Here is a 21,753-nt window from a genome sequence, read left to right on the forward strand (position 1 = left end):
TGGAAGGTTGCCTATCTCCACTTCATTTAGTTGTTTTTCTGGGGTTTTATCTTGTTCCTTCATCTGGTACATAGCCTCTGCCTTTTCATCTTGTCTATCTTTCTGTGAATGTGGTTTTTGTTTCACAGGCTGCAGGATTGTAGTTCTTCTTGCTTCTGCTGTCTGCCCTCTGGTGGATGAGGTTATCCTATATATTCTTTCTAATGTATCTCATTTAAATTATTTGAACTAAGGAGCCAATTGATAGCTGGGAATGTTTCGTGTCCATTCCTGAAAGTGTCTATTTTTCAAAATGAGAGTTTTGTGATAGTCTTCAGAGTTTATTGATAACCATATATGGTTTTATGTTGAAAATATATAATGATGCACTAGGTTTGGTTCTTTTTGATGTTATTCACTTAACTATTTATAGGAAGTAAAGTTTAAAAAGAAAAAGAATTAGAAATTCATGCTTATTTAGTTCAAAACCACATATCAAATTATTCTTTTAACTTCGTCAACCTAAGGGATAATATATATTCTGAAAAAAAAACAAACCCAAAAATATCTTCTAGTAAGAAAAAACAATATTCTTAGGTCTTATTTAAATCAAGTAGTATTCATTATTTTAAAAATGAGTATGTTTCTCTTTCCCTTGACACTTGAAATCCAGGTATAATGTTTCAAATTATAGGGAAAAGGTCAGATTATTTTGTTTTTGGAAACATACATTGTGGTTTGGGTATTTAATTTAATTACAAAATTTTCCCTTCAATTTTAACAAACAAAACTACATGTAGTACTTGAATTTAATTTAAAGAAATAAAATACAAATTGAACTTAATTCTATTTAAAAAAACATGTAAAATCACTTTTAGAATTTTTTCAGTGAGTTGTAACTATGCAAACTGAGTGAACACTGGTTTCTTCCCTGCATGATCCAGTACAAATGTAGAAACAGAATAGGAAAGTATTGCTACTTAGGAATCAGGGGATCCAGGGACCTGCCTAGAACATTGTAATTGTCCCTTCTTACAAATCCTTGTGTCATAATGTTTCATCTGAGTGCAATGGGCATTAGAGGACTAGATAGGACTGGCATACATTTTAAATAAACATCTTGGTTGGTCATGCTTTAGATTCTCTCAGGCCAAATTTCAGATTCCTGGCAATACTGATCTGCATATTTGACACAATTTGTGTATCATTTCCCCAACCTAGCTAGCAGAAATATTATCATTCTATGTTTGAAGAAAGTTAGCTAAGTAAAGGGAGAGATTAATGCTTAAGAACTCAAGCAAGTACTGAATCAAATTTATACTATGTGAAAGATTTATATTTTCTTTCTTATTATGTAAAAAGTAGATCTTAGGCAATATTTTATCTCTAACTGATATGTTTTTCTTTTGCAAATACCAAAATATAATGTTTATATTTTGTGTATTCAAAGAGCCATTACCTTGAATCTGTGTCTTGTAATCATGAAGTGAAGATGATTTCTAAGGCAGATAGCATTTGGTTTATTCAAAAAACCTTTTAACATGTCTTATGCAGTCAGTTCATCTGTCAGACTGATAACATAAGTCCTTCATACTCCTCCTCCTCTTCCTGTGCATATAAACTTGTATTTAATTCAGTTTGAAATAGCTTACTTCTACTTTTCATTTCTTCTTCATGTTTGTGGCACTGTATTTTACTCTTTGTTCTTTGCTGATGTAAAATATTTATCAACATATCACCAAAGGAGATTGGTTCTCCACATAGATAGCCAATGTTACACCACATGGAAAATGTCTCTTCTTGTTTATTCCTAAAATCTATAGCCAGATGTCCAAATGTCAGGTTTATCCATTGACATTTGAAATATAAAACTAAATAATTTTATGGATAATAATTATACATGGATATTGCCATTAAACACTAGGTTTTAAAATAATTTAGATCTAAAATTTAAAATATGATCATACTTCTTTTGATATCAAGCAAACATAAATGTGGATTTTATTTCATTCTTTTAACTGTCCTAATGGAAAAATAGGTCTTCCAATACATTTACTTTTCATTTTTTCTTCAATATAATATCCCAAATAGTTGAAAAAATAAAACTAGCCTGAGACTATTTTTTAGAAATGGTCTATTGTTTCAAGGTTAACTCCTTTCCCCAAATGTTAAAATACAACATGTGAATAGGCTGTTAGTTCCAAGAATGAAAATTTCTGCCAAAGCTTGTGTTCTGTACTCTGGCACAAAGTCCCAGCAAATTATATATTAGAGAGAAAGACTATAAAATAGAAAATAAACAAAAAGTCTCCAATTACTTAAAAATACCAACTTGGTACTATGATTTAAACTGGTATTAATTCACTGTGATTACAAGAAATCACAACTTCCTAGGCACTAACGTAGCATATGAGAAGATGAAAACATATTCATAAAGAGAATCATCAAGTCAGATTACACTTCTAACACCATACCTTTTCTTTCAGTCATTTTATCTACTTAAATATGTGATATGTAAATATTAAGAAATACATCATAGAATAACCGATTTACTTGGAATTTTCTAAGTAGTACATCCAGATACAACTCTCTAAATTGATGCATTGAGAGAAAAAATACTATGAATAAATAGTGTTCACTATCTTTCTCATTTTTCAGAGAATTTAAAAGTGAAATTAATAGAACATTGCTTTGGACAGCCATATAATATTTACGTATAGTGAAAGATAGAATGTTATTGAAATTAGTTATTTCTTATGGATTTTTAAAAATTATGCTCCTGTGTACAAAAATGTATCAACCTCTACTCAAAATAGAATTAAATCAGGTATTTTTCAAATGGTTATTATATGAACTATTTCCTTTCCTGGTTTCCTATTTCATATACTACATATATATATTATACATAATAAGAAATATACATAATATGTTTATAATATAAATATAGATGTGCATATATTATAAATATAAATGCTTCTCCAATGAAATATCTTTGTCTCTAAATTGTACTTTAAATGGTATGCAGAGCCTAATATTTTTAGCAATGCATATAGTCATGTGGAAGGATAAAATACTCTGGAATTCACAAAGTTGATTTCCACTAATGAAATAATAATCTGAAGTGTTTTAGTAAAAGCCATTCCCTGATAGCATGTCCACTTATGCCATACAGAGACTTTAATTACCTACTGTTTTCTTCCTACTACAGCAGATTTTTTAATTAGTTTGTTATAGAGCAAACAGTTTGGTGAAAATGTGAGGGAATATTTTCAAATGTTTTTTAATTTAAAAAGTAACTTCTTTTTAAAAGAAAGTTTCATTATATTAATAAAACTAGTACATGTACATTTAGCACATGTCTCTAGATTTAATGAAAGTTTATCTGTGTTATTTTTCTGTGTGCACAACTCATGGTCATTGACAAGCCAGTCAAAGCTTCTAAAATTGGATAAACTGATTAAAAGAAAATCATATTAAATTTCACAAAGGAGAGATTTAAAAACTTAAATCCTTCAGTAGTGTGCAAATTGTACACTATTACCTTGGAGGTATGTACTTTGTCTGCATTAAATCAGGCAAAGGAAAATGCTTTAAAAATCAATTTCTCTATGGACCCAAAAACCAGATACACCATCAAGTCCTATTTTAAAATGGTCTTGATTTAGAATTCATTCACTCAAGAACAGATTGAGTATTAAAAGGTGTGAAATATTTGAGAGCTACAATTGTTTCAAACATTTTGGATAGCTTAGAGGCAGATTTCAGAAATATTGATTTTTTAGTATTTTCTTTGCCAAATGAAAAGACAATGGATTCAGCCCTCAGTCTTTTGTTTTTGGAATTTCTCAAGATCATTTAAATTTGTGTTATTCTCAGAACAGCTTCATACACCTCTCAGAGTAATGTAACTAGGGCCTTGGTAGGTCCTTTCAATGAACTGTGAAAACACTTATGTTCCAACTTTTGCTTTCTTGAAAAGTTCAGAATCCTTCATGTTTCAGTTTCCTTGAGGTTTGTTTGTTTGTTTTTGTTTGTTTTGAAGTTGGGGGAGTGAGCTCAACTCTTTTTTTAAATTTTATAGTTTTTTTAATTTTTTTGTGTTTTTTTTGTTTGTTTGGTTGGGTTTTTTTGTTTGTTTGTTTGCTTGGTTTATTTTTGGCAGCACTGCACAGCTTGCAGGATCTTAGTTCCTGACCAGGGATGGAACAGAGGCCCTCAGCAGAGAAAGCCTGGAGTCCTAACCACTGGACCGCCAGGGAATTCACAGCACAATTTTTAAAAGAAGGCTCTTCTCCCTTAAATAACCAAACTAAACCGGAAGTATTTGGAATTAGCATTTGTGCTGCTTGTAACAGTTTTACAAAGTGATTAAGTGAAGCCAAAATATCTGTGTTCACAGGAGTCCTATTCTCTAAGGTATCTGGCCCTGTACATCTCAGAATTTTTCTTCTCTTAATTGTAATTGTCAAAAGGAACTATTATGATTGGCTACATTCACTCCGTATGCTTCTGAACCATTTAAAACATTAAGGTCAGATTTTGAGATGGAACTTTTCGACTTAAATCTTTAAGGAAAGGAGGAATAACACTCCAGGACCAAGCTAAATTACAAATTACTATTTTTAATAAGAATTATCTATTTTTTTTTGATTTGCCAAATCAAGATTTTTCTTCATAAAGTATGCTCTTCTCTTGTTTTCCCTTGTCAATTGGTGTGTACAGGAAAAGGTAAATTACATTTAATATTCATCTAAGTTGGCATTTCCCCAAAATATATTCTAAAAGCACTGATTTTTTGATACTCCCTGTAGTAAATGTTTATTTTGGGCAAATAGCTTTGGATATACATATTGTTTCCATCTCTTGGAAATGATCAATAAACCATCAATAAAACATTTCATAGTGTGTGAGTTCTTTGGTAGAGAAAATGTGAATTCTAATTCTACTTCTTCCTCTAATTAGTTGTGTGGATCATAGATAAGTAATTTCATTTCCTTTCATTTTTTAAATTTATTTTTATTTTTTTTGAGATATAATTGACATATAACATTGTGTAAGTTTAAAGTGTGCAACATGTTGATTTGATACATTTGTATATTGCAATGTGATTACCACTGTAGCTTTAGCTAACAGCTCTATCATGTCACATAATTATTATTTCTTTTTGAGGTGAAAAGATTTATGAGCTAGTCTCAGCAATTTTGAAGTATGTCATATAGTACCACTGTAGCTTTATAGCTAACAGCTCTATCATGTCACATAATTATTATTTCTTTTTGAAGTGAAGATTTATGAGCTAGTCTCAGCAATTTTGAAGTATGTCATATAGTATTTTTGACTGTAACCAGTATGCTGTGCCTTGAATCTCCAGTACTTGTTCATCTTCTAGTTGCAAGTTTGTACATTTTAAGTCATTTCATTTCTTTTGACCTCATTTCTTCATATGTATACTAAGAATGTTGAATCAGATGACTTTCTAAGGGCTCTGGTCCTTGGCCTGTGAATTTATTTTATTCTAGAAAAAATTTAAGTTGTACCTCTGTGCTCTTTGAAGTACAAACACTGTCAACATGAAAAAGAAAATGACATTTGAAAGTACTATCTGTTATAGTGGTCCCAAAAATATCCCCTAAATAAAAGGTCAGAAAACCAATAGATTATGGATTAGAAAGATTTTGTAATGAATAGGAAAAATGAGTTAATTTCAGGAATTTTAAAAGACATACAGCTCTAAGCTGTGGTCCCAAAGATATCCCCTAAATAAAAAGGCAGAAAATACAGCCAATAGTTTATGGATTAGAAATATTTTGTAATAAATAGGAAAAATGTGTTAACTTCAGAAACTTAAAAATATGTACAACTCTAGGCTAAAAAGGAAAATAAGCCATTTGGTATGGCACAGCATGAATTTGGTTAACCAAAATCCTATTAATGTAGAGAATGGCACTTGCATATTAGTGAAAACGTTTCCTTTTAATTTCTAGGTTTTAGTCTCTCCAATAAAGCCAACACTATGACTTTGGTTGTCAATTTTGAAATGAATATTTTTTTTTTGGCTGCACAACACAGCTTGTGGGATCTTAGCTCCCCGACCAGAGATTGAACCCAGGCCATGGCAGTAAAACTGCCAAGTTCTAACCACTGGAGTGCCATGGAATTCCCTGAATATTTCTTTAATCCAGTAGTAAACTAATTTTTATAGAAACTCAGGACCTATATGAATGGAAATTTTAATATACAGAGATGAAAAATTTATTTTATACTTGCAACATTGCTTTTATTGTAAATAAGGTACTCATTATACTAATCATCTTGCATCTTTTGCATTTGTAGCCTTAACCTTACACACAATTTGAACAGAAAATTTGATTTGAGCGTCACTATTTTTGTGGTTCAGACTCAAGTACAATAATGCTGTAGCTTATTAGTTTTGCAATAAACAGGAGATGCACTGGGGTGATTTGGATTATACATCAAGAATTGGATCTTCTTGGCACATCTTATGGAACGCTTTAAAATTAGCATTATGCAAAGAAAACTAGGTATTGGCCAATTAATTTGACATTACAATCTTCAAGTACATTGGTTTTTTTTGTTTGTTTGCTTGTTTTATACCGATTCAGCTATATTCTGTGACCTTCAGTACAAACTCTTGTGTGGCTTGGCATAAGAAAATGAATGAGGAACTTGTTCTCAAAAATTAGTCCATAACTTAGAATATGTGTTAGGTTCTGAATTGAATCTTGATTTATCAGATTTTTCTCTATATTAAGAAGCATAGTAAACACAGTAATGTACTGAGACATGGTGATGCATTAAATAAATAAATATTTAAATATTTATTTAATACTTATAGAAAACATTATCTTTCAATTGACTATAGTGGCAAAGATATCTGATTATCTCCAAATGAATGTCTTTAAAAATGTTTTCAAATCTTACTTACCCCCAAGATAATGACCTTTTAAAATTTCATTAAAGTAGCTTTATTATGTGACTTTAAAAAATATACATGATAAAACAACTGCAATTGTTACTACTTTTTTGAAGTAAATGGCAGTAATAGATTGGTGCATGATATTTGATCAACAAACATTAAGGCAACACCATCAACTTTGTGGTGAGCTCTGTTGACCTTTAAGCTATTCAAGCAGTATCTATTTATCAATATATTTTTTCACATTTAGCCAGATGTTCCTAGTGCATGTTGAGTATTTAAACATTTATGTTAGGATTATGAAGGAAATGTTAAAATATGTTTGTGTAGAGTAATAAAACATGTTTTGGTATTGTTATCGTGATAAATTTTGTAATTTTTATGTGACTTAAGTAGAAGCTGCATTTTTTACTGTAAAATGTGATTCCTTAATTTAAACTTGTAGTACAAGAATCCCAGTAATTCATGTTGTTTACTAATTAATTACTTATGTTCCTTTACTAATTAAGATATTTGAGTAATAAATTTAGAAAGTAATATTAAAACCTCAAGTATATTTCAAAGTAAGCACATACACAAACTTAAATTTTTATGTGATTATTGCATTTGTGTAAGTAAAACTAATGATACCTGAACTATTAATGGCTTAAATTTATTAATTAATACATTTATTATTAAATACATTGCAGAATATTTAATAACCTGAAAACAATTTTCCTGGTGAAAGCAAGTTTAACTTGTTAGATATATTTATTTTATTAGTAAAATTTCAAGTTACACCTAAATGATATACTCATTCATAATATAACTTTGGTTGGATTAATTAGTAAAAAATTTCATTTCAGTCATAGTGATTCACATAGATTCTAGTATCTCAAATGATAAGGATTATCCTTATTTTGATCTTGCAAAAACCTTGAGCAGTGTGGATACTTCAAAAAAATCAATGGTAAACCTTTAAACATTAGGAAGCAATTGAAATTTAGGAATGCCTTTGGAAATGAACTTTATGTAAAAAATCTTCCTAATATAATGAATTTATCTATTAATTTCTGTGTCAGCATATGAGTACTTAATATTGCTTTAGAGGGGGAAAATTGTTCCCTTTTTGACTATTTTTCATGTGATGAATTTGTGTCTCTTCAGAACTGTCCTGAAAATTTTATGCAGAATCTGCCTATTGTCCTGAATTTTAAAGAAAATTGATCAATATTTGACTTTACTGGTTTATAAACCAATTTTCATTTTTCAGCTTGGCAGCTAAATGTCTCCTGGGATAGATTTTATAAATATGTTTGTCTTCTTTTTCATTGTTGTCATGTCACCTGTTTTGCTTTTTTTATTTGTACCTCCTTACCCTTAGAAATAAGTCTAGACCTATCACATTTCAAGCACTTTATTACTTCTCTGCTTAAAACAGCCTTTCTTTTTCACCCCAGTATATTGAAAACTCTACATTTAAATATTACAGGAATTTTTTAAAAAGTATTACAGGAATTGATTATTAATTCCAATAATAAATTAAAATACTGTGTGTGTGTGAGAGAGAGAGTGAGAGACTTATCATTGAAGTAGAACCATTATTTGAGGGGTGCAGGGTTGATGAATATTATTTAGAAGATCAATTCTACCTAAAGTGCCTTGTGAAAGCACTACTTTTTTTTTTTCTTTATGCTTTGGTTTGTATTACCATTAAATTATGTTGCTTATAGACAAAACACTTTATGATGAAAAATAAATGTGCCATGTATATGTCAATGACACTTAAAATGTTGTGCAATGCTCTCTAATTAATCCATATTATTGCATAGAAACATTACTTTCACTTCCATTTTTCTGTCTTTGACCTATTCCTTCTCTCTAAGCATTTCATACATCTTTAGTTTCATAATATTCAAATTTAATCCAAAGTTGATTTTTTTTTAAATTTTTATTTATTTAATTAATTAATTTTATTTTTGACTGATTTATATCTTCGTTGCTGCACACAGGCTTTCTCTAGTTGCGGCGAGCGGGGGCCACTCTTCGCTGCAGTGCGCAGGCCTCTCATTATGGTGGCCTCTCCCGTTGCGGAGCACAGGCTCTAGGCGCGCGGGCTTCAGCAGCTGTGGCATGTGGGCTCAGTAGTTGTGGCTCACGGGCTCTAGAGTGCAGGCTCAGTAGTTGTGATGCACGGGCTTAGTTGCTCGGCGGCATGTGGGATCTTCCCGGACAGGGCTCGAACCCGTGTCCCCCGCATTGGCAGGCGGATTGCTAACCACTGCGCCACCAGGGAAGCCCCAAAGTTGATTTTTAACAAGTTCAAAATGTTTATCTTTAAAGTTTTTATCTTTAGATGTGTGTTATTAAATATATCAGAAAATCATTTTTACTGTTGGCTTTAAAATTTTACAAAGAATAAATCTGTGATTCATTTGTCCGGATCAACACATACCAAAGTAGTTATAAATATATAATTACTTTGTTTTGTTGAAAAATAGACTTTACTATTTGTCTTAGATCAAGCATGATCTCACAGTGTTTTGAAGGAAGTCACTTAATAATGCAGTGCCAGAATTTATTTATCTGGATAATAAAAATAATGATCTCGAATCCCCCATTTTTAATTGTGGGAAATAAATAAAATTTTCGTTATGAAAATAGCTGTATTACAGAAAAAGTGTCTTAACCAAGATAAGAATACTACTATTGGGCCATCTAATATTAGTATCTGTTGATGTTTTTTTTTTTCCCATGATTTTTAAAAATCGGTTTTGGAGGAAAAACAACCTGTTAAGTCAAAAACAATGTTTTCCTTACCCTACATTTCCTGTAGGAGGTTCCAGGAGAAAAAGTGAAATTTTAAAAGAGGACTATACTTTGTTATCATCGGCAATGAAGCTAGAAAATCTACTGAGTTCTTGGAAAATGTTGAGTTTAACAATACATTGCCTTTAGAGGAAGGACCAATCATTACTTCCCAAGAGGTCAGCATATAGCATAGGCTTGGTCTGAGTTTAGAAAAACATACTATAGGAGATAGATTTTTATGGGTTATCAGTATTCTACCTTATCTATCTCAGTCATCACATTCTCTAAAAAATGATGTTGAACATATATTGCAATATATTACAATTTACATTTATTTAGTTAATGTAACATGTTGGGAATAAAAGAAAATATTTATTTGTACTTAACTTTGTTAAACTCTCTTTTTAGCTTTCATTCCTGGACTAAAGAAAGGTACAGTAGAAATCAACACAAATCATAACCATGGTGCATTTATCATTTTAAAATGAATTTGTGTTTGTTTTAAGAACTTTTGGCCTCTTCATTTCTCATAAAACATTGCAATTTCAACTGTTTGCTTCAAACACATTTTTTAGATGTTTAAAATGAACTGATGTCTAGGAAAGGTATCAGTCATTTGGATATCTTATATAACTGGATGCTTTTTCCAAGTTGTGTGTAATTAATCTTTAGATGTTAATGTGACCCTGTAGTCATTTATTTGACTTACAGTAGTTACTTTCAAATTACCTATGAATTTAATTATTCATTTTTCTCCTCTGACAGTATAAGCATATTCAGGATTTTGTCTGAGGATGCATTAAATATATAATTCTACTTTTCTATATTTTCATTTGAAATTGATCTGTAAACCGTGAATGCTGTATACATGCCTAACAAAATAATCCAAGTTGACATTCTTTGTGAACTTGCAAATAATATGCATTTTCTTTGCCAAAAAATATATATAGATTACATGTGAATCTATACTAAGTCATGGTCAACAGAAAACAAATATCTTTAAATATGGAGTTTAAGCAATCAGTTAAAATGTATGTAATTTTACTGTGCTGATAAAGTTTTAAAATGATGCAGGATATTTTGAATGTTCCAAATATATTTGCATTCTCTGTGTATATGTACCAATTTCTTTATTGTGTATTTCACATTTCATAGTTCAGGATGGATCTATCATATTGTTTCATTGCTATTTAAGACAATAATTCATTTCACTTCACACACTTTTAAAATATGTTACAGTCCATAAATATTTTGACTGAGTGGAAATAGCACTCAAAGAATATTTTTTTCTGAAATCAGTCATAAAAATCTAAATCATTATGTAAAGAACTTTCCCTTTAATTTTTAATTTTGACATATCATCAATACTAACAGCATGTGTTATTATTTTTGGTATTTTAAATGTTTTTTTCAATGTTGCTTTGGTCTTTTTACATTGCATTGGCATAGTTCTCTTGTGATCTTATGTAATTTGTTTTAATGTCCATGATAAATTTTTAACTATCATCTAACTAGCAGAATTTCAAGCTAAATATTTTACTCCCCATGAAAGTCTTGAGTATTCAACATTTACATGGGTTATTCAGGTGAAAGTGGATGCATTGCATGTACTTTTCATTTTTTCTCTCCCCTTCTCATTAGTTTTTATGTGTCCCATAATAGATACTGTTCAGAAACTAGAGCTATATAAAGTCATGGTGATACTTTTGTGGTTGTGATGCAAAGTCAAGGTGTTTTGAGCATAACTATTCAGAGGCATAGTGGAGACAGCATTTGAATGTGAGCCAGGACATCTAGAGTTCTAATGACTGTTTTGCACCTGACTAGATGCATACTGGCCAAGTCATTTAAACTTAGAGTCTTCATTTACTTCTTTCCCTCATTAAAAAAAAATCTAGTAATCATAAGTATGCTTAAGCCTCAGGAGAAGTCATGCTGCTAAAACATGACAACATAATAATAATAATAATCACAAATTAAAAAACAAAACAAAATTGTGTACAGTTCTATATGCTGTCCCTAATAATCTACAAATGCTTTTATCTTAATACACTACTGCTATGTGTAAGTTCTATCATTTTATCCATTTTGCAGAGATAGAAACTGAGGCAAAGAAAGGCTAAATAATATAGAAATTCATTTGATAAAATGAATTAAAACACTCTCCCTGTATAAAACACTACTATTACTTAGATTTTTGAACCTTCATCAATACACCAATGAGTAATGATCATTGCAATTAAACTCATATTTTAAATATTGCTCTAATTGATATTTATTTAGTATATTCATAATGCAACTGGGTTCTGCCTCCAACTGCACTGAAACACCATAGTACCTTTTGTAGTTATATTCTATGATAATTTTCATACCATATTTTATATATCCATTTTCCATCAACTCATTTGAGTAGACTTGCTATTATTTAACTCACGTAGCACAATTTCTTAGGCATATTTTATGTGTAAAATGTTAGTTTATAAGAGGAAAAAGCCCTCTACGACTCTAATCATAAATTTATAAAACTAAGATCATTTCATTTATTTAACTCTTCTATTGAAGGGTAACTGATAACCAGGGATGACATAGAGTTTTTTTCTTAAATACAAAAATATGTAGGCTTTTTCCCTCACAGTAAATAAAATATATACATGCAAATTATTAGTAGTAGGAGAATTACGGTATGCTTTACTTGTCCCCAAGGAAGAAATTGCAAATATAAACTTGTCAGTTCATTCAGAGCAAATTCTTTTGTACCTCCTTCTGAGGAAAACATACATTAATAAACATTTATAAATTAATACCTTTCATTGAATTTGCTTGCAAGTGTACTTTCCTTTTTTGTGGACATGTTTTAATGTAAGGTGAGAGTTTTAGCTATAATATTTCAATTACATTTTCTGTTTTCATTGAGGTCTAGGGTTTGAGCAATAGAATGTCAACTGGTTTGTCTACCTGCAGTCGTTCGTTGTCCATAGTAATGTTCAGTTGCCCAAGCTGAGTGTTGGCATATCGTTACAGTGTTTTATTACCCTTCTGGCCTTCAGATAGCTCTCAGGGATCTGTTCTTGAGAGAGGTTTCCATATTTATTGTTAGTACACAAGGGTCAGCTGTAATTTAGGAGTTCATTACTTTATACTTGAAGTGTTGAATATGAGTCAGGAGAAGCTGTTTAGAGATGAGAATGTGGGGGGAAAAGTAGGTTGAAGCGGAAGGTTCTAGGAAAGACTGGGGAAATGAGTTATCTCTCAGCCAAATGAATCATCTCACCTATCTTCATCCAACTACTTAGTTAATAAGAGTTTGTGAACATAAAATATAATTCATCCTTATGCATGATAGATATGGAGTTTTTCATATGTCAATTAGTTAGAAAAGTAATGTCTTTTCATAAGGTATCTTTTTTTTTTCATGGCTAGGAGTTAATGGAAATGCATGTGTAAGTTTCAAAATGAAAAATGTATAGCACAGGCCATAATATTAATCACTTCATGTTAATTTATATAGTATCTCCCTAAATTCTCAGACCAAAGGACTAAATAAATGTGCAGTTTTGTTAGTTTTGTTTTAGATTACTAATAGTAGACTCTAGAATGTCATAGAGCAATATTTGTGAAGGGAATTAAGTCTAATGAAGCATTTGCATATTTTACTATGTAAAATTGCCTTCTTTAGATCATGTATAACAAGTTCATTCCACCATATTATGTATTATACAGTGACACATAGAACTAGAAAAAACATGCCTTATGATAAAATTGTACTGTTTTTTGAATGTTTTTTTTACAATAAAAAAAGAAACAAACGTGATATTATTTATCACATAAAAGTAGACTAGTAGAAAATTTAGTATCTTTTTGAGGCTATGCAGTGTATTAAAGTTAGAAAATGGGTGCAGTACTTTAGTGTTATCATTCTGATAAAAACTCTTGGCATAGCTTTGAAACAGTATATAATTTGTGAATAAAAAATGCATACTTTAAACTTTATGCTCTGGGTATATATTACTGTCTTTTTAAAAATCTTTGTAGGGAAATAAATAGTATTGCTAGGTGACATATTGTTCAGCTGCTTGTTAACAAATCATGGCTTGAACATTTAAATGAGCCATAAACATTACTTCTGCTACAGCTAATAAGAATAGTAACCCTGATTTCATAAAGCATAATTTTATTATTCATCACTCTTACAGTGCCTTGAAATTGATACAATTTGACTGACACAGTAAAATGATAAAATATTACTTTACTTTCATTTGCAGATGCCATATCAAAAGCTGGGTCTACTATGAGGCAGAATTTTTCTGTTGAAATATACTTTACAAACAGTTGTTTTTTTTCTAGGACACACATAACAATTGATTGTTGAAAAGGCAACTTTCTCATTAGGTAAATTGTCTATCTGAGAATATAGCCCAGGGGTCTTGAAGTTCAAGTAATTTATTATCGTTGATTTTGATCAGCACTGTCACTGGAAATATAATGAGGGACACATATATAATTTTAAATTGTCTAGGGGCCACATTTAAAAAAACAAACAAACAAAAAAACCAATACTAGGTGAAATTAATTTTACCAATATATTTTATTTAACCCAACATAAACAAAATATCATTATTCTAACAGGTAATCAATATAAAAATTTTCTATAAGATAGTTTAAGTTTCTTTTCATAGTAAGTCTGGAAATCTGGCATGCATTTTACACATACAGCACATCTCAGTTCCAACTAGCCACATTTTAAGTGTTCAATAGCTATGTGTGGCTAGTGGCTGCTACATCAACAAAGCTTTAGATCCCTCTCGAAGACTAAGGATTTGGGATTGGGCTGCAGAGAAAAAAAGGGCTTTGGTATACATTGGCTTGATATTATACCTTGAAGTAAAACAAACAAACAAAAAAACCTTGAAAACCTTGAATTTATCCTTGCTTATCTGAGGACATTTTCTCCCTGGCTGGCCAAAGTTCAAAGAAATAAAGAAAACATTTGGGGGGCTTCCCTGGTGGCGCAGCGGTTGTGCGTCCGCCTGCCGATGCAGGGGAACCGGGTTCGCGCCCCGGTCTGGGAGGATCCCACATGCCGCGGAGCGGCTGGGCCCGTGAGCCATGGCCGCTGAGCCTGCGCGTCCGGAGCCTGTGCTCCGCAACGGGAGAGGCCACAACAGAGGGAGGCCCGCATACCACACACAAAAAAAGAAAACATTTGGGAAGGGTACTCTTGTTGATTTTTGCTGCCATGGGGAATGAAACAATGTCCACTGTGAAACAACAAAGGGCTGCATAGATCAAAGTCAACACTTTCAATTGCAGACTTTTTGTCATATGTTTGAGGCTCTTAAGAACCACAATTCATTGCAATTTGCTCTCCTTGAAATTCTTGAGTAGTTTTCAAGAGGAGCCTTCAGTAGAGAACACTGATTGGTGCTTGTTAATCTTGAGGCATGGATGATTTAAAAACGTGTATTGTATAGGGTTTTATAATAATCAATATGTATTACTACCAGAACTTGAGCCAGAAGGCTGAAAAGTTTCTATCTTCCAGTTCATATAAAATGTGATACTTCAATTTTAAAATATTAGCAATATAATTTACCATGTTAATGTGAATGTAAGAATGTGAATTTCTAAGAATATTAAATAAGAGCATGTAATTTCTTAAACAAATCTAAAATATTTATATAATAGATAGGTGCATGTGGTGTTCATGGCGCTCATGCTCACAGGGTGTATTTCCTAGGTTCACCCGCTATAAAAATGATTATAAATAATGCTGTGTGTCAGAGACAATTTAAAGCATTGATTTCTTCACTTGATAATCACTTATTACTGGTCCAAAATATCACCAAGCTAAAAACAGAAAACACCTTACAAAGTGATGAACTGCAATGCTCATTTAATAAGACAACATTTAAGTAAATCGAAAAATGCTTTATGTTCTTAACTACAATCATATCTAATTATATTGTTGCTTATAGGTAAAGATATGGAATATACTATTTACCTATTATTCAGAATCCAAGTGAAATTTATAAAATTTTAACAGTTTACATTTGAAGAAACTGACTGTTGAAGGCTTTACAGTTTGAATTTATATCAGATTAACAAAAATTGTATTTTCTTTGCTGTCTATATTTGTTGCTCTTCTCCAAATGTAACAATATCCTATAAGATAAGAGGGAAGAAATAGGGAACTTTAGAAAACTCATATTAAATACTTTCCAAATATATTGACTCTGGCCTTCTTAAGCTTTTTCTAATGTGTTTAAAATGCAAAGAATAAGAATATTTAGAGAAGTAACAAAAAGAGTGGAAATATTTTTGTCAACAAATGTCAAAATATATAAAGCTTTAACAAAAACAAGATGGTAGGTGTGTAGAAATTGATAGATCAATGTGGTAAAATAGTAAATAAGCTGACCATAATGCATACCTGAAGTTAATATATGATTTAAAAATAATCAAAAGCAGAGGTAAACAAATATGTATGAATTATTAAACAAATTGTGCTGTGAAAATTGGCAAAGTATTTGGAAAAAGATCATCACTCCAATATAAAGATCCAAAAAATTTATAGTAGGTCAAAGATATAACTATAAACCTGGGGACATACAGTAGAAGAAAATATGTGAATATTAATTAATCAAAGAAATGGACTTCATTTAAAATTTTACTCCTGAGTATTTGTATAATTTGTGACAAAACTAGTTCCAAACATTTCTGATAAAAATATTTCATTGAATTGAAATACTGAGATTAGTTCTCATGCTACACTATGGAAATTACTGTTACTCCAAACGTTTCAATTCTAAAGTGATTCTATTATCATTAATTTAGACATAGCTCTTGAAAGAAAGGATGATTACAGAAAGCAGACTGTATGGCACTAAGTAATAGATATTCTTTTTTTAAGTATTGATTTTGATGATAATGATAATAATAATCACCAACTTTTAATGAGTAGGTATAAAACATTACTCATTGTTCACATTTCAAAGCAGTGACAATGAAGTCTGCCACTTGCAAACAATGGGTTATTTTAAAATAGGTGATTGTATGATTTCTTCTAACAATATTTCATCAAACTGGCTTATATTTGTAGATGTAGCCCTATTGCTCCTTTCATGCTAATGTACATTGAGAGTAAAGAGTTTCCTGAAAGCCTTGCACAGACCTGCCTTTTCCTCCCAACCTTCCCTTTTACAGGCCTCTTGACAGCTCTCGACAGCTCTCTTGCCCTTTGCTTCCTTTTATTCAACAATCTTTTTTGAGTATCTGGTACATGCCAGACACTATACTAATTCCCTTCCTTCATCTTTTAATCTCTCTCCAATAGGCAAGGGATGACATGGGAGAAAATTAGTAGTATAGCTATAGTTAGAGATGGAAGTTAGATAGAGGCAGAGGTAGAGTTATTTATTCATAAATAGATGAAATTACGATATTAATGTTCCATGCTATACTTTGTAGGAAGATTTAACATATTGTGACCTTGCATTAGGATAACATAGAGATAAATTTCAAATTGGATTGCTAGAAAAAAACTATATACAATTTTCAACATTTTCTCAAAATATTCAGAGGCAGAAGTATAAGCCAGAGTCTGCCTGGGTGGATCACTTTGAGAATGTACTCTGTCATGCCTGCTATATTGATTGCATTTCAGTTTAATATCAAAATGATCCATGCGTAGCTTCATCATGAAAAATGATATTGGAATTTTGTTTAAAACTGTATAAACAAAACTACATTTTAATCATATATACTTCTGCATATTCTTCCACATTTTTCAAGCTGCTAAAGCAATCAGGATTGATTGAAAGTCAGATAACAGAACTACTTAACTTGATAATCTAATTTTAGGCTCAAGTATAAAAGCATCTACTTTCCTTAGTTATCAGTAACTGCCCTGCCTAATTTATTTTTGAGGTTAGTTCTATGACTCCCCTAAACTTAATATTTTATTATAATTAATTGATGTTCAAAAAAACAGCATTGTTATGAAGGGAAAATACTACCAAGGTTTTATTTATTCCATATGTTCTTTTAGGTTTTCTGGCAAGAACTCTGAATTTCCATTTTATCTATGATAATATTATATACTAATTCTTATTTACAGTTTAATGGAAATTCAAAATTAGGGTTATACCATACACATTTGCTTACTTTTAGAATTTACTTAAGAAATATCACCCAATCAATTAATACTTTCTTGAAAAGACTCTTTACTGGAAATTGTAAAAATTTTTTAACTAATTAATTAACACATCCTAATTTAAAAGGATTTGTTGCATTGTTATGGGATTTAATTGTAGTGTGTGTTGCAGTTTCTTCAACTTTTCAATTTTCCCTTGAATACAGCTATTGTAAACGTTTTCTCTTTGAAAGCTTATATAGCAGAACTAATATATGTTGATTTAGTGCTTTTATTGAGATAAAATTCACATAATATACAATTCACCCTTTTAGAATGTACAATTCAGTTGTTTTTAATATATTCATAAATGTGTGCAACCTTCACCACTATTGAATTCCAGAACATTTTCATTACCCACAAAGACCCACATAACCATTAGCAGTCACACCCTAATCCCCCATATCTGCATTCTGGCAACCAATACCCTCACTTCTGTCTCTAGATTTGCCTATACAGGAAATTTCATAAAATAGAATCATACACTATGTATTCTATTATGCCTGACTTCTTTTACATAGCAAAATGTTTTCAAGATTCATCCACATTATAGTATATATCAGTACTTCATTCCTTTGTAAGTCTGAGTAATATATCATTGTATTGTATGATACACACATTTTGTTTATCCATTCATCAGTTGATAGAAATGTGGGTGTTTCCATCTTTTGGCTGTTATGAATAATGCTGCTACAAACATTTGTGTACAAGTTTTTGTGTGAGCATGTTTTCAGTTCTCTTCAGTGTATATTTAAAAGTAGAATTGCTGGGCCATGTGTTAACATTATGTTTAATATTTTAAGGAACTGCCAAACTGTTTTCCAAAGTGACTGTACCATTTAACGTTCCCATCAACACTGTATGGTGGTATTGATTTCTCCAAATCCTTACCAACACTTGTCAATATCTGTCTTTTTAATTGTAACCACAGTAATGGGTGTGAATTATTATCTCACTTTGGCATTGATTTACATTTCACTAATGATTAATGATGCTCAGAAGATTTACATGTGTTTATTGGCCATTTGTATATCTTCTTTGGAGAAAAGTTTATTTGGATACCTTTCATTTTTCTTTTGGATTTTTTTTTTTAATTATTGAGTTGTAAGAGTTCTTTATAAATTCTGGATGCTAGTTACATAAAAGATATACAATCTGCAAATAATTCTTTTCATTCTGTAGGTGGTCTTTTTATTTTCTTGATACTGTCTTTCGAAGTACAAAAGTTATTTTCATCAAGTCTTATTTGTCTATTTTTTATTTGTTTGTTGATGCTTTAAGTTTTTACATCAAGAAATCAATGTCTAATACAAGGTCTTCAAGATTTGCACCCAAGTTTTCTTCTAAAAAATGTATAGTTTTAGTTCTTACGTTTAGGTTTTTGATTCATTTTGAGTTAATGTTTGTATATGGTGTGAGGTAAGAATCCAACTTCATTTTTTTGAATGTGGAAATCAAATTGTTCCAGCAGCATTTGTTGAAAAGACTATTCCTTACCCATTGAACTCTCTTGGCATTCATGTCAAAAATTGAGCAAAATGAATATGTTTATTTCTGGAATATAAATTGTGGTATATTAATCTACATGTCTATCTTTATAATTGTACCACAAAGTCTTGATTATTGTAATTGTGTGTTAAGTTTTGATATCAGAAAGCATTTCTCCAAATTTGTTCCTCCTTTTCAATATTGTTTCTGCTAATATGGATCGCTTGAATTTCTGAAACAACTTTAGGATCAGCAAGTCAATTTCTTAAAAAAACAATCAGCTCAGATTTTAATAAAAATTGTATTGGATATATAGAACAATTTAGGAAGTATTGCCATTTTAATAATATTAAGTCATTTAATCCATGAACATATATCATTCAATTTATTTAAATTTTCTTTAATTTCTTGATGTTTTGTAGTTTTAATATACAAATTTTGAAATTCTTTTGTTAAATAGGTTCCTAAATAGTTTATTCTTTTAATGTGAATATAATTGTTTTTAAATTTCAATTTCAAATTGTTCATGGCTAGTGCATAAAAATTGACTTATCTATGTAGTTCTTGTATCCTGCAACCTTACTAAATTGTTTATTAACTCTAAGAGTATTTATGTGTATTTCTTTGGATTTTTTGTATACATTATTTCACCTGTGAATAGAGATAGTTTTACTTCTTCCCTTCCAATATGAATGTCTTTTATTTCCTTTTCTTGCCTAATATGCTTCTTTGTCTCGAGTAACATTTTTTGTCTTAATGTGTTTTTTGTCTCATGTTAATACAATTTCTCCATGCCTCTTTTGATTACTGTTTGCATGGTATCTATTTTTCCATCATTTTATTTTCAACTGATTTGTATTTTTGAATCTAAAGTGTTTCTCTTGTGGCCAGCATATAGTTGGATCATTTTTCAATTTATTCTGTCAATCTATATCTTTTGATTGAAGTATTTAATCTGTTTACATTTAAGGTAATTACCAAGTTAGGACTTGCATTTTTTTTTATCAATTTTATACACATCAGTGTATACATGTCAATCCCATTTGCCCAATTCAGCACCCCACCATCCCCACCCCACCGCAGTTTTCCCCCCTTGGTGTCCATATGTTTGTTCTCTACATCTGTGTCTCAACTTCTGCCCTGCAAACCGGTTCATCTGTACCATTTTTCTAGGTTTCACATACATCCATTAATATATGATATTTGTTTTTCTCTTTCTGACTTACTTCACTCTGTATGACAGTGTCTAGGTCCATCCAAGTCTCAACAAATGACCCAGTTTCGTTCCTTTTTATGGCTGAGCAATATTCCATTGTATATATGTACCACAACTTCTTTATCCATTCATCTGTCCATGGGCGTTTAGGTTGTTTCCATGACCTGGCTATTGTAAATAGTGCTGCAACGAACATTGGGGTGCATGTGTCTTTTTGAATTGTGGTTTTCTCTGGGTATATGCCCAGTAGTGGGATCACTGGATCATATGGTAATTCTATTTTTAGTTTTTTAAGGAACCTCCATACTGTTCTCCATAGTGGCTGTGTCACTTTATATTCCCACAAACAGTGCAAGAGGGTCCCCTTTTCTCCACACCCTCTCCAGCATTTGTTGTTTGTAGATTTTATGATGAAGCCCATTTTAACTGGTGTGAGGTGATGCCTCATTGTAGTTTTGATTTGCATTTCTCTAATAATTAGTGATGTTGAGCAGCTTTTCATGTGTTTCTTGGCCATCTGTATGTCTACGTCTTCTGCCCACTTTTGGATTGGGTTGTTTGTTTTTTTAATATCGAGCTGCATGAGATGTTTCTATATTTTGGAGATTAATCCTTGTCCATTGATTCATTTGCAAATATGTTCTCCCATTCTAAGGGTTGTCTTTTCGTCTTGTTTATGGTTTCCTTTGCGTGCAAAAGCTTTGAAGTTTCATTAGGTCCCATTTGTTTATTTTTGTTTTTATTTCCATTACTCTAGGAGGTGGATCAAAAAAGATCTTCTGTGATTTATGTCAAAGAGTGTTTTTCCTCTAAGAGTTTTACAGTGTCCAGTCTTACATTCAGGTCTTGAATCCATTTTGAGTTTATTTTCGTGTATGGTGTTAGAGAGTGTTCTAATTTCATTCTTTTACATGTAGCTGTCCAGTTTCCCCAGCACCACTTATTGAAGAAATTGTCCTTTCTCCATTATATATCCTTGCCGCCTTTGTCATAGATTAGTTGACCATAGGTGTGTGGGTTTACCTCTGGGCTTTCTATCTTGTTCCATTGATCTATATTTTTGTTTTTGTGCCAGTAGCATGTTGTCTTGATTACTGTAGCTTTGTAGTATAGTCTGAAGTCAAGGAGTCTGATTCCTCCAGCTCCGTTTTT

General features: G+C 31.1%; 1 protein-coding gene across 6 annotated transcripts in view; it reads left to right on the forward strand.

The window, feature by feature from the left end:
* PCDH11X (protocadherin 11 X-linked) overlaps window positions 1-21,753 on the forward strand; it is a 728,057-nt gene that overhangs the window by 598,936 nt on the left and 107,368 nt on the right. For 4 of the 6 annotated variants that reach the window (XM_055081827.1, XM_055081828.1, XM_055081830.1 and 1 more), the window contains one exon: window positions 10,115-10,138. The exons of the other annotated variants lie outside the window; for them this stretch is intronic. In XM_055081827.1, the coding sequence (XP_054937802.1) occupies window positions 10,115-10,138 (24 nt within the window). The remainder of the gene's footprint in view (window positions 1-10,114; window positions 10,139-21,753) is intronic. 6 annotated transcript variants of the gene reach the window in all.

The sequence above is a fragment of the Physeter macrocephalus genome, chromosome 21 (genome assembly GCF_002837175.3).
Source record: "Physeter macrocephalus isolate SW-GA chromosome 21, ASM283717v5, whole genome shotgun sequence".
In the NCBI taxonomy this organism is placed as follows: domain Eukaryota; kingdom Metazoa; phylum Chordata; class Mammalia; order Artiodactyla; family Physeteridae; genus Physeter; species Physeter macrocephalus.